The 15727-nt window shown below is 37.5% G+C and overlaps 2 protein-coding genes across 2 annotated transcripts in view; one reads left to right on the top strand and one right to left on the bottom strand.

Annotated features, from left to right (window-relative positions):
• Positions 1–3310: 3310 nt before the first annotated feature.
• Positions 3311–7817, bottom strand: tomt (transmembrane O-methyltransferase). The gene is made up of 4 exons (XM_016474986.1): positions 7755–7817; positions 7388–7662; positions 6274–6470; positions 3311–3953 (listed from the first exon to the last, which is right to left on the bottom strand). Exons 1-4 carry the CDS (start codon positions 7805–7807, stop codon positions 3633–3635), a joined length of 846 nt encoding a protein of 281 aa, XP_016330472.1. The 5' UTR covers positions 7808–7817; the 3' UTR covers positions 3311–3632.
• Positions 7818–13957: 6140 nt separating this feature from the next.
• LOC107679434 (splicing factor U2af large subunit B-like) overlaps positions 13958–15727 on the top strand; it is a 3199-nt gene continuing 1429 nt past the window's right edge. The window contains exons 1-5 of the mRNA XM_016474979.1: positions 13958–14049; positions 14931–14994; positions 15037–15097; positions 15131–15206; positions 15320–15335. Coding sequence (XP_016330465.1) covers positions 13958–14049; positions 14931–14994; positions 15037–15097; positions 15131–15206; positions 15320–15335 — 309 coding nt within the window. The remainder of the gene's footprint in view (positions 14050–14930; positions 14995–15036; positions 15098–15130; positions 15207–15319; positions 15336–15727) is intronic.

Raw genomic sequence — 15727 nt, 5'->3', positions numbered from 1 at the left:
CACACACACTCTCTCACACACACACACACACACACACAGACACACACACACACACACACACTTGCTCGCTCGCTCACTCACTCACACACACTCATACACACTCACACAGACACACACACAGATCATGAGACATTGAATGTTCAGTGTTACTGTGTTTCTGATAAAGGCAGCACTTGTCGCAACATGAACTTTTGTCACTTTGTAAGCACTTTTTAACGGCCGATCACGTTACTGAGTTACTCGCTGTTTCTGCATGTCATCAAACATCTACTTTACAGCCCCAACTCACCATATCACCACCGACGGCTGTTAATCATGTGTTCATGAACCTTTGACTGAACTGAGAGATTAGGAACAGCTTTGAGCTGTTTGTATCATAATACTTCTTTGCGGTTGTAAATAAATTTGTAGTCAATTATTCATCTTGTATTATTTGTCAATTTTCCGTCCCTTTTGAATAGAATCAGTTGTTTATTTAAATCATTCAAGACGTGAAGGCTCTTTTCCTCCGCATCATGACAAGTGAAAGAGATGTGGGCGTGGCTCTCAAGTCTATGCAGATGAGCGTGAGTTCGTAGGGGCGGAGCTTAAGAAGAATTCAACATTATGTCAAACAATTAAAAAACATAAAACATGCAGGGTTGAATTGTTCACAATAAGATCTATAAGATGCATTCAGAGACTAGATGGGGTCATTTTCATTTCATGCAATCTTTAACAAATTAAAAGAACATTTACCGACATGAATCAACTTTATCCATTTTTAAAACTCTGTTAAAAAACATTTCTTATCTCTGGTTGCCTATGTATTATATTAGGGCTGCACGATAAATCGCATGCGATATTTAACGAGCATCTTATCAGTAAAGCCGGTTCTGTAATCAGCGGTAAATCTCCATCACCTGCGGGCTTTCACTTTGAGCAGCATTAACTACACCGAGCCGTTGTTCACTGACGAAGTTGTGTGCCCTATCACATCCATACCCCTTGTTAGCCTCCAGTGCGACACCCTCCTGGACTCTATTTGTTTTGGAGCATCTTGAATATTCTCTTTAAGTGGGGGGCTGTATATTTTGAATACAGGTAAAACACCTGTAAACTAGTGCTGTCAAACAATTAATCACGATTAATCGATGATAAAAGATTTTGTTTACATAATATATTATGTGTACTGTATATATTTATTATGTATATATAAATACACACACACATACAGTATATATTTTGAGAATATTTACATGTCTATTTATATTCATATAATTTATATTTTTAAAAATATATTTAATATATAAACATAACATATTCTTCTGAAAAATATTCATGCGTGTGTGTATTTATATATACATAATAAATATAGCGATTTTCTCAATATTTAGATTTTTGTGCTCCCTCAGATTCCAGATTTTCAAATATTGTCCTATCCTAACAAACCATACATCAATGGAAAGCTTATTTATTCAGCTTAATCTCAATTTCGAAAAATTGACCCTTATGACTGGTTTCGTGGTCCAGGGTCACATATATTATGTAAACAAAAACTTTTATTTTGGATGCGATTAATTGTTAGACAGCACTAATATATATATATATATTTTTTTTTTTTCTGAAATTAACTGCAATTTATATATTAATGTAACCATAAATATCTTTATATATTTACATATATATATATATATATATATCATGTGGTATATTAAACGTTATATTAAATTCTGTTTCATAAAGAAAGAAAGATGAATGAAAAGAAGTTGTGAGGGATAAAAGTACTTAATACTTATGTTTTCATTTTACTATTTACCAGAGTTTTTTGTCCAGTGGATATTTCTGAAAATATTTTACGTTACTAAGTTTTCACCAGAAGATCCAGTTATTACATTTTAATAAAACATGAAGCTAAAAAAAATGCACAGATGAATTGTCCATAATAAAATTAGTAAGATTAATTTTTATTTCATGCCAACTTTAATTACCTGTTGATCTCACAAATCCACAAACTTAATAAGTGTTCCATGTCTTTCCTGTAGCTCAAACAGTAAATCTTGTCACTAGCAAAGCCAAGGTCATGGGTTCGATTCCCAGGGAAAGCAAGGAACGATCAAATGTTAACGTGTGCGTTGAATGCAACGCAAGTCACTTTGGATAAATGCATAAATGTGAATGTTGCTCATCACCTGATGATTGACGTTAGTGAACGAGCATCAAATAAACGAAAGCTGTGACACGAACTGTTCAGAGCGTCACGTTAACATCCTGTAAGCGTGTTTTACTTGATCCCGAGGAAGGTGAGCTCGGCCATGCCATCACGGATGCCGCGGATGTACTCCAGCGTGGCGCGGTGAACTCTGACCTCGTACAGGCCCGAGCGGCGCGCGTGTCGCAGGAAGTTGGGCGCTCCGGGGAAGATGACGTTATCGGCCAGAATGATGGAGCCCTCACCCAGCAGACCGCTGCCCTCCAGCAGCTGCAGGTCCGGCAGGTAACAGCGCTTCCAGTGATCCATGAAGACCAGATCCAGACGCTCCACGCCGAAATCCTCACGTAGACGCGGGATCACCTCATCCGACGGACGCACGATCAGCTCCACCTGAGGAACAGATCAAACCGCTCAGACCAACACAGTGTTGGGGAAAGTTACTCTTAAAAGTAATGCATTACGATATTGCATTACTTCCTAAAAAAGTAACTAATTACGTTACTTAGTTACTTTTTATGGAAAGAAAAGCATTACTTCCTAAAAAAAAAAAGTAACTAATTACGTTCCTTAGTTATTTTTTATGGAAAGGAAAGCATTACAATATTGCGTTACTTCCTAAAAAAGTAACTAATTACGTTACTTTTTATGGAAAGGAATGCATTACTTCCTAAAAAAAAGTAACTAATTACGTTCCTTAGTTACTTTTTATGAAAAACTTTTATTTTGGATGCGATTAATTGTTAGACAGCACTAATATATATATATATATTTTTTTTTTTTCTGAAATTAACTGCAATTTATATATTAATGTAACCATAAATATCTTTATATATTTACATATATATATATATATATATCATGTGGTATATTAAACGTTATATTAAATTCTGTTTCATAAAGAAAGAAAGATGAATGAAAAGAAGTTGTGAGGGATAAAAGTACTTAATACTTATGTTTTCATTTTACTATTTACCAGAGTTTTTTGTCCAGTGGATATTTCTGAAAATATTTTACGTTACTAAGTTTTCACCAGAAGATCCAGTTATTACATTTTAATAAAACATGAAGCTAAAAAAAATGCACAGATGAATTGTCCATAATAAAATTAGTAAGATTAATTTTTATTTCATGCCAACTTTAATTACCTGTTGATCTCACAAATCCACAAACTTAATAAGTGTTCCATGTCTTTCCTGTAGCTCAAACAGTAAATCTTGTCACTAGCAAAGCCAAGGTCATGGGTTCGATTCCCAGGGAAAGCAAGGAACGATCAAATGTTAACGTGTGCGTTGAATGCAACGCAAGTCACTTTGGATAAATGCATAAATGTGAATGTTGCTCATCACCTGATGATTGACGTTAGTGAACGAGCATCAAATAAACGAAAGCTGTGACACGAACTGTTCAGAGCGTCACGTTAACATCCTGTAAGCGTGTTTTACTTGATCCCGAGGAAGGTGAGCTCGGCCATGCCATCACGGATGCCGCGGATGTACTCCAGCGTGGCGCGGTGAACTCTGACCTCGTACAGGCCCGAGCGGCGCGCGTGTCGCAGGAAGTTGGGCGCTCCGGGGAAGATGACGTTATCGGCCAGAATGATGGAGCCCTCACCCAGCAGACCGCTGCCCTCCAGCAGCTGCAGGTCCGGCAGGTAACAGCGCTTCCAGTGATCCATGAAGACCAGATCCAGACGCTCCACGCCGAAATCCTCACGTAGACGCGGGATCACCTCATCCGACGGACGCACGATCAGCTCCACCTGAGGAACAGATCAAACCGCTCAGACCAACACAGTGTTGGGGAAAGTTACTCTTAAAAGTAATGCATTACAATATTGCATTACTTCCTAAAAAAGTAACTAATTACATTACTTAGTTACTTTTTATGGAAAGGAATGCATTACTTCCTAAAAAAAAAAGTTACTAATTACGTTCCTTAGTGACTTTTTACGGAAAGGAATGCATTACAATATTGCGTTACGTCCTAAAAAAGTAACGGATTACGTTACTTAGTTATTTTTTATGGAAAGGAAAGCATTACAATATTGCGTTACTTCCTAAAAAAGTAACTAATTACGTTACTTAGTTACTTTTTATGGAAAGGAATGCATTACGTTACTGTTACTGTTGTGGTAACACATTACAAGTAACTCAAGTTACGTAATCAGATTACTTTTTTCAAGTAACTAGTAAAGTGATGCATTACTTTTTAATTTACAAGAAAATATCGGAGTTACTTTTTCAAATAAGTAACGCCAGTTACCTTGTTTCCCATTTATTGATTGAAAGCTGTCCTGTGCCCAAGTTGAGATAAATCAGGAGTAAGCATTACTTCCTAAAAAAGTAACTAATTACGTTACTTAGTGACTTTTTATGGAAAGGAATGCATTACAATATTGCGTTACTTCCTAAAAAAGTAACTAATTATGTTGCTTAGTTACTTTTTATGTAAAGGAATGCATTACGTTACTTTCAGTGTTGGGGGTAAAGCATTACAAGTAACGCAAGATTGAAAATCAGATTACTTTTTTCAAGTAACTAGTAAAGTAACGCATTACTTTTTAATTTACAATGAAATATCTGAGTTACTTTTTCAAATAAGTAATGCCTGTTACTGTCCCCATGTTGAGAGAAATCAGGAGTAAGATGTTATTTTAGCTCTAGAATAAATGTGAACTTGCATTAATTCATCTCACTCACAAAAAACAGATTCAGTATTCCTCAAAATGATTAAAAACTGTGAAATGCAAACTCAGAATATGACACAAACCTGCTATAAGTAAATATGTTAAATAATACAAATAACCTTTTATGTATTTAATCCCATTTTATGCTGCTGACCTTCGATGATCCAATTCAACCATAAGCAAAAATTACTCAAGATAAACTAACATTTGTTCTTCGTTTTTTATTGCTGAAGAGTGTTGAACTTTCTTCTTCTGCGTTCTTCTGTACAGACGTGAATTTACTTTTCCTTCAGCCTGAGGCTTTTAGTGTAAAAGGGCTTTTACATTTGCCAAAAATAGAACTTTTTATATTAAAAACAAACAGTCCTGCCCAGATTTAAAAAGTAACGAAACGCATTACTTTCCATAAAAAGTAACTAAGTAACGTAATTAGTTACTTTTTTAGGGAGTAACGCAATATTGTAATGCATTACTTTTAAAAGTAACTTTCCCCAACACTGGTTACTTTTGAGTTACTTTTTAAATCTGGGCAGGGCTTGCTTGTTTGTTTTTAACATAAAAAAAGTTATTCTTTTACAAATGTAAAAGCCCTTTCACAACAAAAGTGAAATGAATGCGCCTCAAGCTGAAGGAAATCTAAATTCACGTCTGTACAGTAGAGGGCAACACTATTTAGCAATAACAAAAATGAAACAAATGTGTCATTTATGTTTATTAGTATGGTTGAATTGGATTATGTAAGGTCAGTAGTTAAATACATAAATGGTATTTGTCTTATTTAACATATTTAATTATTGCAGGTTTGTATAATATTCTGAGTTTGCATTTGACTGTTTTTATTGATTGTGAGGAACACTGAATGTGTTTGTGTGCAGTGAGATGAGTAAACACATGTTGATATTTAGTCTAGAACTACAGTAAGATCATGTTCACACACAACGCTCTGCACTGACTCCTGATTTCTGTCACCATGGCAACACCAGAGCTGTCACTCAACACATGAGAAACAAAGTAACTGGCGTTACTTATTTGAAAAAGTAACTTAGAAATAAATATCTCCTTCTAAATTAAAAAGTAATGCGTTACTTTACTAGCTACTTTAAAAAAGCAATCTGATTCGGTAACTTGTGTTACTTGTAATGCGTTACCCCCAACACTGCTGCTGAATGTAGGCATTTGATTAGAATAACACAAAACACATGCTTTATTTCAGTCCCTTCTTGTAACTGGATGGAATGACCTGCCCAACTCAATCCGAGCAGCTGAGTCCTTAGCCATCTTCAAGAATCGGCTAAAAACACATCTCACATGCTTCTATTGTCATCATTTGTAAGTCTCTTTGGATAAAAGCGTCTGCTAAATGACTAAATGTAAATGTGTCTCATGAACTCACCATGTCCTCATCAAAACCTGCCAGCCGGATGATTTTCTCAGCCACCTGAGCATTTCTCTCGTCCATCTCGACGGAGTAAATGCGGGCGCCGATGGGCAGCGAGCGGGCGATGCGGACCGTGCTGTAGCCGCAGTGAGTGCCCAGTTCCAGCACCGTGATGGGACAGTGTTCCTGCAGCAGCCGGTCCAGAATCTTACCTGTGTGACAGCCAATGATGTTTCATCTAAGAATGGGCCCCATTTACTTTCTTAATTCATGTTTATGTACTTATTTATGTTTTTAAAAGACACTTAATATCCAGGAATATTATTTATTTTACTGCACTGACACTATCGGATGAGTCACCTTTTTACAATACAGATTGTGTCGAAGCAGCTTCACAGAGATAAACAGGAAATATCAGAACTAAGTAAAAAAAAAACTCATTAAGTAATTTCTGCTGTGTGCTGTTGGAAAATATCTGAACCTGTCGATGCTTTATTTGTTGTTAATTTAGCCACTGTATCAAATAAACACCTAGGGTTGTGTTTGTTTTCTAAAAAGTGTGCAAAAGTAAGCATATCTTACTTACCTTACAGCATTTACATATTATTGCTCTTTTGTTGGTTTTGATTGCTTCTATTGTCCTCGTTTGTAAGTCACTTTGGATAAACGCATCTGCTAAATGCCTAAATGTAAATGTATATCTAGCAGTTTTAGATTAGAGTAGAGTACTTTCTGTAGGTAGAAATACTATCCTTCCATGCAATGCAAAATACCTCTGGTTTTGATTTTTATTTGTTTTAGCTTATTTTAAAAGGTTGTTTTGTCTTATATTAATTAATTTTAAGTCATCTTGTGGGCCCCTGGTTGAGAATCACTGTTTTAAACCTCTCTAATCATTTCCAGTGGTTAGGACACAGTCAAATACCATCTATATTTACATTTAGAAGATGCTCTTATTCAGATATTTCACATTCTAGAGTTTTGGGGTCAAAGATGCAAGTCACAAATTTACCTGCTAGAACCTGCTTTAGTCTCCTCTAAACTATTAAGCACTTAGACCTAATAAAAAGCGAGTCCACCTGAACCCATTATGACGACAGATGTGTCAATGTGTGAGTGTGTTTATGACCTTTCTTGGGTCCGATGTGGCTGATGAACTCCACTTTGCTGCACCAGTGGTCAAATGTGTCTAGGATGCTCTGGGCATCTCCGGGTGTGGCGTGGGTCAGGATGTACTGGAACGCCCGCTCCTCTCGGCTGAGGCCCGTCAGACAGTCCCGCACCCAGCGGATCAGAACAGCCCGATACAGCAGCACGAAATAATATCGGTAACGGATAATCATCGTGAGCAAGAGCGGAAGAAAAGCCAAAGCGATCGCAGGAGAAACCATCTTCAGCTCTGACCTGAGAACACAGAGACACTTCAGACAGTACAAAACCACCCAGCACACCCTAGCAACCGCATAGCAACAACACATTAAAATCACTCAGAACACCTTAGCAACTGCACAAAAACCACATAGCCAGGGTCAGATTTATGCATAGGCATGCACTGCCAAAAACGGCTTATCTTAGTATTTTTGTCTTGTTTCTAGTCAAAATATCAAAAAATTAAGATGCATTTACTAGATAAGCAAAATGATGTAAGATATTTAGTCTTATTTCCAGGGGAAAAAACTAAACTAACTGCATTTTGCTTAAAAAAAAAGTAATATTATCTGCCAGTGGTGTAAGTAAAATATTCTTAAAACAAGATTATTTTACTTACCCTAGACTTTTACCAAGAAAATAAACTAACAATAAATAAGATAAAAAATGACAAACTTTTTCCATTTTTATGCCACGACATTATGTTATAATATCTACAAATCAGTTATTTCTCCCGCTATTTCACATACAAATGAACACAAATACAGTACAGACTCACATTTACACACACGCGGATCAAATGCGCACAGAAACTTGTCAGCGCTGCCCTGCGACTTTATCAATAAAGTAGCCTAGTTTTGCAACTGAAAATCATGACATTTCTCGGCATGGAGGTGACATCGCTGTTTTTGAATGAGTTAAACTTGCATATTCGCTATTGGTAGAGCTGCTGCAGAACACTGTTAAGAGACAGACTCGGGTTATTCACACATGCTTCTCTCTCTCTCATTTGTCTGCATATTAAAGGCTCATTACTAGCCTGCAGATAAAGGGGGTGGCATTGTTTTAATACCCAGGGAATCTTACGATCAGGAAGTGCAACTCCAAATTAATAATGATGAATTCTATGTTAAGTTGAATGTGGATCCTACTCAATCCTTTAAGAAAGAAATTGATGGATTCCTTACATCAGCTTTCAGCAATCAAATGATTACCGAAACGGAACTGCAGTTCTTAACATGCAAATATCCAGTGAGGCCTGTTTTGTATGTGTTGCCTAAAGTAGGCCTACATAATCGTGGCATAAAGACCCGCATCAACGAGCACAGGAGCTCTATTAGAAGGATGGACAATCATTCTCCTGTAGCCAGACATTTTGCGGATGCTGACCATAAAGTTAGTCTTTTTTCATATTATAGGGGACGTAACATAAGAGATCATCTAGTCAGTTCGGATACCTTCATTAAGGAGAACAAATATGTGACTTTGGATCATTCCACTGGCTTCTTCCCATGCAGGATTTGTTCAGCTTGTGAAAATGCAATTAAAACGGATTCTTTCACTAGCACCACCACTCAGAAAACATTCAAAATTAGAGAGACTATCACTTGTTCATCATCTTTTGTTATTTATCTTATTTCATGCCCATGTGGTCTACAATATATTGGCATAAAGACCCGCATCAACGAGCACAGGAGCTCTATTAGAAGGATGGACAATCATTCTCCTGTAGCCAGACATTTTGTGGATGCTGACCATAAATTTAGTGATATGAGATTTACAGGTATTCAGAGATTGATCAGTTCAAGAAGAGGTGGTGATTCTAACAAAAGACTGTTACAATGTGAAGCTAAGTGGATCTATTATATGGACTGTGTATATCCGAAGGGATTAAATTAAGAACTTCAATTGTCTTGTTTTTTTAGGAATAGTACTTTTGTTAACTCCAACAGACAACCATTGTTCTCTAATTTGATGTAGATTATCCATTGCTCTACATATACACACATTGTGGCTTTTTTTTTGTGTGTGTGTGTTTTTTTTATCTGTGTGTGTCCTGATTGATCATGTGATCTCTTTAATTATCATGTGATTCCTCAAATTAAGATGGCTTCTAGTTCTAACACTGTTAGCTTGGCATTGAAAATGGTCAACATGTGACCGAAACGTTTTACTTGATTCTTTCAGTAAATTGCTTATATTGTTCTCATCTCGCTTGTGATGCTTTGATGTTTGAGTGTGCAGACTTTTTTCAAGCTCATTACTAGCTCTAAAATAATGTTTTTTAATCAGCAATGGAATTCTGTGATAGAGAACACTCTGACAATTTTCATATGGATTGAGATGAATTTTGTTGGCTGTTTTGGGGCGGTAACAGTATATATTAATAAGGGGTGGGGGCAAAAAATGATTTTGCATGTCACAATAAGAGGTAAATCTGGCCCTGCACATAGCAACACATTAACCCTTCTGTGGTCTTCCGTCACTTCTGACTGGAGAATTTTTGAATTTTTAAAAATCACAGCTTCATCAGAATGGTACAAAACTTGGTGACTTTTATGGCACTCGGAATGTGAACACAGGGAAAAACAATTGAGGGCATGATTCGAACAGGCTAAGTGGTCGTAAAAAAATAGTCACACTCTTGGTCTTCGGTCAAAAATGACTGACCATAGGAAATGAATGGGAAATGGACAAAAACAGAACAATTCAGAGAATGTGTCGCCCACAATACTGAAAAAAAGATCAAGGCAGTGAAGGGATGACACTATAAAACATCAAGAGTGTGATATAGACACATCCAATCACTCACACACACACATACACACACACACTCACACACACACACACACACCTATGAACCACTGTGTCTGTAACTAGGAATTACACAAGCTTCAGTCTGGATCCATCCCTTACAAAGACCTCTTGCTTACAAATACCCTTGCTGGTGAATTCTCTCGTCAGATACAACAAAGTGCAAATGTGTGTACGAATCTGTAAGATATTAATTTCACAGTGTAAACGGCTTCAGTGGTTTTAATGGGAGTTTTTGAGAGTGCTTGAACTAGACTGTCAGTGAAACTGTTCTTTGATAATGTAAATGTTCTTTGCTCTCTTTCTGTGAATTCACATTAAATATAAACTCAGTCGTATTAAAAATATGTTATGGCATGACATCCATATCTGTTAATTAAGTAAACAGACAGGTTTTTATGCATATTAATAGATTACATTATTAGGTTACTTTGACTATCACCCACTATAGATCAACATAATCTATAAAGGTGAGAATCAAGATATTTCATGATATAGTTAATGCGTTTGGAGATGTTTCAAATTAAAAGGAAAAAATAAATATAAGTGCTGTTGTGGCTGCTGTGTGTCACATGACGAGCATGACGAGGCCAGTCTAGTTACACTAAATAACTAGAAGGGGAAGTCGTGGCCTAATGGTTAGAGAGTCGGACTCATAACCCAAAGGTTGTGGGTTCGAGTCTCGATCACAGCACACACTGGCCCGGCTAACCGATCACAGCACACACTGGCCCGGCTAACCGATCACAGCACACACTGGCCCGGCTAACCGATCATTCGAGCCGTTCATGCCAGCCTGAGGAGAGAGGTGTTGTAATAATGTAAAATATGTGAAAAATAATGTGTTTTTCGAACAACCTTGTTCTAGTACACCCCCAAAACAAAATCAAGACTTTTTAAAAGAGCATAATAGGACCCCTTTAGCACAATGTTCAGGTTTGACTGCTATCATAATGCAAAAACTAACACTTCAAATCACCATTTCTAACAATAAAATATCTAAAACGTGACAAAAAGTAGTCTTTGAGATTGTTTAAATATATAGTCAAATCTCCCACCTAATAAAAAGATGTAATTATGTCTAAAAACAACTAGGCAATTCACATGCCGCTCTATACAGGCAACTAGTGGTTACACCATGACATTACATGTGTTTTTCTTTTTTTAACAACCAGATGATGCTAATCTGCCTTCCAAAATTGAAAAATAATTGTAAAAATGTAATAAAAAAATTATTTTATTATATACGTGTCTTCTGCTCACCAAGCCTGCATTTATTTGATCCAAAGTACAGCAAAAATATATATTTTTTTTTTATATTTTTACTATTCAAAATAACATTTCTATTTGAATATATTTTAAAATGTAATTTATTCCTGTGATTTCAATACTAAATTTTCAGCATCATTTAAGTAGTAAAAATATTTCACCATATATCTGCTTTTGCTGTATTTTGGATAATAAATGCAGGCTTGGTGAGCAGAAGAGACTTCTTTAAAAAATATTAAAATCTTACTCTTTAACTTTTGACTGGTAGTGTATATAGTATATATGTGTATATAAATATATAAATAAATATATATTTTTAAATGTATTATTTCTATTTCATCATAAATGTATAGTAGAATTGATTTGTATCAAAGTTATTAATAAGCAAAAATCATATAAAAATGATTTATAGATTTGCATTTTCCCAAAAAAATGTAGAAAAACAGGCCATTTTGAAGATGCCGTGTTTTTGCAATCCGTTTGTTCATTAATCGTGTCTCAGTAGTCTTGTCTCAGCAGCATCCTGATGAACCTTTCCAGCTCTTTCTCATCACGGACCACTTGAGGAGTCTCCTGAGGAGCATGCGTCCGTTCTGCATGTGACCCAGAGCGATGTAGGAGCCCTCCAGCGAGGGACAGGACACGTCTGTCCCGAGCCCAGACCAGGAGCCGATCCGAGTCTGAATGCTGGAGAACAAGAGGGCAAAGGAACAGAAATTAACTCTTTCCCCGCCGGCGTTTTTGAAAAAAGTTTTGCTGATTTTCACTAAAATTTCATGGCCCCCAGAATATTTTGCTGTAGGAATATCTGAACATGCAATACATTCAAACAAAATCAGACCGTCTACTTTCAAACAAAAAAATCAGTTTTGTTCTAGCTTCAAGCATTGTTTTTTTTTATCAACACTTGAATGTAGGTAGGTTTCATAAAAAAAGCAACATTTTGAGCAAAAAGCTGAGAAAAGTTTTAGTTGCGAAAATAAAAAAATCTTAAAAGCAATGTTTCTAAAATGTTCTGGAAACGTAGTTTTAGTTGCGAAAATAAAAACTAGGGGGCAAAACATTTCTAAAACATTTTGGGAATGTACTTCAGTTTTAGCTGGAAAAAACAACATTTCTAATACTTTCTAGGAATATACTTCAGTGTTAGAAAATAACTTAAAATGTTCTAGGAACATATTTTAGTTTTAGTTGGGAAAATAAAAACATAAAAACTGTTTCTAAAATGTTATAAGAAGTGATTCCCAAAGAAATAATCAAATGGAAACCATAAACCAATGTTTGAGGAACATTTCATGTTTGCCAGCATAATGGAAACATAATGACGTCCCCAATCAATACAACATTTACAGTATATAGTCCATCTAATCTACAAGTCGGTGAAATAAACTTTTAGCAGATGAAACACGTTTAAAATGTAGTCTTTCTCTTTTAGAAAACCCAAAATATTGACGACTCATTTTGCAGTATAATCATGAAAAAATAAATCAATAAATACAACTGAAACCCAGAAAAATCCTCACTGTGGCCACTAGATGGACACATTCAACATATATGACCACAATAAATAATTGAGGTCATTACTGGATCCTCATTAAAAAATATATATAAACCGAGAATAAACAATATAACCCTTTAATGGCTAAATATGTGTCCACTGCTGTCAAAGACTGCGGCGGATAATACTCTGTGGAAATAGTGACAGTGTTTGTGTTTATTGCACGTGTGTCTCTACATAGTGTTAATCATAATTATTTGTGTAGTAAAGAGCTGTCATAGCGTCACTATGATCATATATAACCCCCAGTGAACTGTTTGCATGTTCAGCTGTCAACATAAACAGATTCACATTCATTCAGTGACTGCAGGCATGAAATATCTCAACATGCAGCTTATATACAGTGCAATAACTCACTGATAAACACAAACAAAAACACACAGCTACCATAACAATGATTAACCATATTTCTGAACACGTGTTAAACATGAAAGCTCAATTTCTTAGTAATTACTTTTCTTCTCTGTTTTGTTTCCAGTGTATCATCCCTCAGTCTCTCTCACCTTGAACCTCCACTGACATTTCAGGAGCTGCTCTATATTTTGCACACAAACACAATTCTGAATCTGATGAGCTATTTAAAGCCTTGCAGAACCATGGTGATAGTCTCAGACTTTTTACAAACATATTTCACATGGCAAACCTAATCTCATCTAAGAAAGCCATAGAAATAGGAGTTATAAGTCTGATCTGAGAATCATGACCTGTCATTTTAATATGAATTCTTCGCAATTCAGAACCAAACCTTATTATTTCTTTAATCCGTCCTCATTCTAGCTCATACTTTTCTAGACAATTTTTGAAAGTTTGCATTGCTAGCATTTATTTTAAGATTTCTCATTTCTCACAAGTTCCTTTGGATGAAAGTGCCAGATGAATAAAAGTAAATGTAGAGACAAATGCTACGAAATGGGTTGGTTTGTAGACAGACAGATGAGTGTGACATCAGTATTTACAGAAAAAACAGTGACTCTGAAGACTGAGCTGAGTGATATCATGTCGTCAGTTATGGAAGTGTGAAGTTCTTCCAGTGTTTCTGTCAGAATGTGGAGGAGAAATAAACCCCTCAGTCATTTTTTCCCATCATCATCATCATCATCCTTTGACCCCTGGCTGTTCTCACCCTCGAGAAGCTTCTATGATCCTGTCGTCGACTGAAGAGAGAAAGACATTGAAATCACACCTGTGTCTCCCGTCAAACACCTCGCTGACAGAGAAGGAAACTCCTCACGGCAGACGCCACCGAAGACAGAGAGAGACAGACACATACAGGCAGACAGAGAGAGATAGCTGGACAGAGACAGATGGATGGCAGACAGACAGATGGACGGCAGACAGACAGACAGACAGACTGGGAGAGACAGACAGATGGATGAATAGACAGACAGAGAGACGAACAGATGGACAGAGCCACAGACAGATGGACGAACAGATGGACAGAGCCACAGACAGATGGACGAACAGACAGACAGAGAGACGGACAGATGGACAGACAGACAGACTCACAAAAAGAATGACAGACAGACTCAGACAGACTTATAGACAGACAGAAGGACAAACAAACAGACTCACAGACAGAAGGACGGACAGACAGACAGATAGACAGATGGATGGACAGACAGACATACTCACAGACAGATGGACGGACGGACAGACAGATGGATGGACAGACAGATGGACAGACTGACATACTCACAGACAGATGGACGGACGGACAGACAGATAGACAGATGGATGGACAGACAGATGGACAGACAGACATACTCACAGACAGATGGACGGACGGACAGACAGATAGACAGATGGATGGATGGACAGACAGATGGACAGACAGACAGACATACTCACAGACAGACTCACAGACAGATGTCCAGAAGGACAGACTCACAGACAGGCTCATAGACAGACAGACGGACAGACAGACAGACTCAAAGACAGATGGACAGACAGACGGACAGAAGGACAGACAGACAGACTCACAGACGGACAGAAGGACAGACAGACAGACAGACAGACTCACAGACAGATGGACAGACAGACAGACAGACAGTCAGGCAGACGGACAGGCAGGCTCATAGACAGACAGATGGACAGACAGACAGACAGACAGACTCACAGACAGATGGACAGACAGACAGACGGACGGACAGACAGGCAGGTTCATAGACAGACAGATGGACAGACAGACAGACAGACAGACTCACAGACAGATGGACAGACAGACAGACGGACCAGACAGACTCACAGACAGATGGACAGACAGACAGACAGACGGACGGACAGACAGGCAGGTTCATAGACAGACAGATGGACAGAAGGACAGACACATAGACAGACAGATGGACAGACAGGCAGGTTCATAGACAGACAGATGGACAGACAGGCAGGTTCATAGACAGACAGATGGACAGACAGGCAGGTTCATAGACAGACAGATGGACAGACAGGCAGGTTCATAGACAGACAGATGGACAGACAGGCAGGTTCATAGACAGACAGATGGACAGACAGGCAGGTTCATAGACAGACAGATGGACAGACAGGCAGGTTCATAGACAGACAGATGGACAGACAGGCAGGTTCATAGACAGACAGATGGACAGACAGGCAGGTTCATAGACAGACAGATGGACAGACAGACAGACAGTCGGACAGACAGACGGACAGACAGACAGACAG

The sequence above is a fragment of the Sinocyclocheilus anshuiensis genome, unplaced genomic scaffold (genome assembly GCF_001515605.1).
Source record: "Sinocyclocheilus anshuiensis isolate Anshui unplaced genomic scaffold, SAMN03320099.WGS_v1.1 scaffold1101, whole genome shotgun sequence".
Taxonomy (NCBI): Eukaryota; Metazoa; Chordata; class Actinopteri; order Cypriniformes; family Cyprinidae; genus Sinocyclocheilus; species Sinocyclocheilus anshuiensis.
This window is presented reverse-complemented; position numbering and strand designations above follow the sequence as displayed.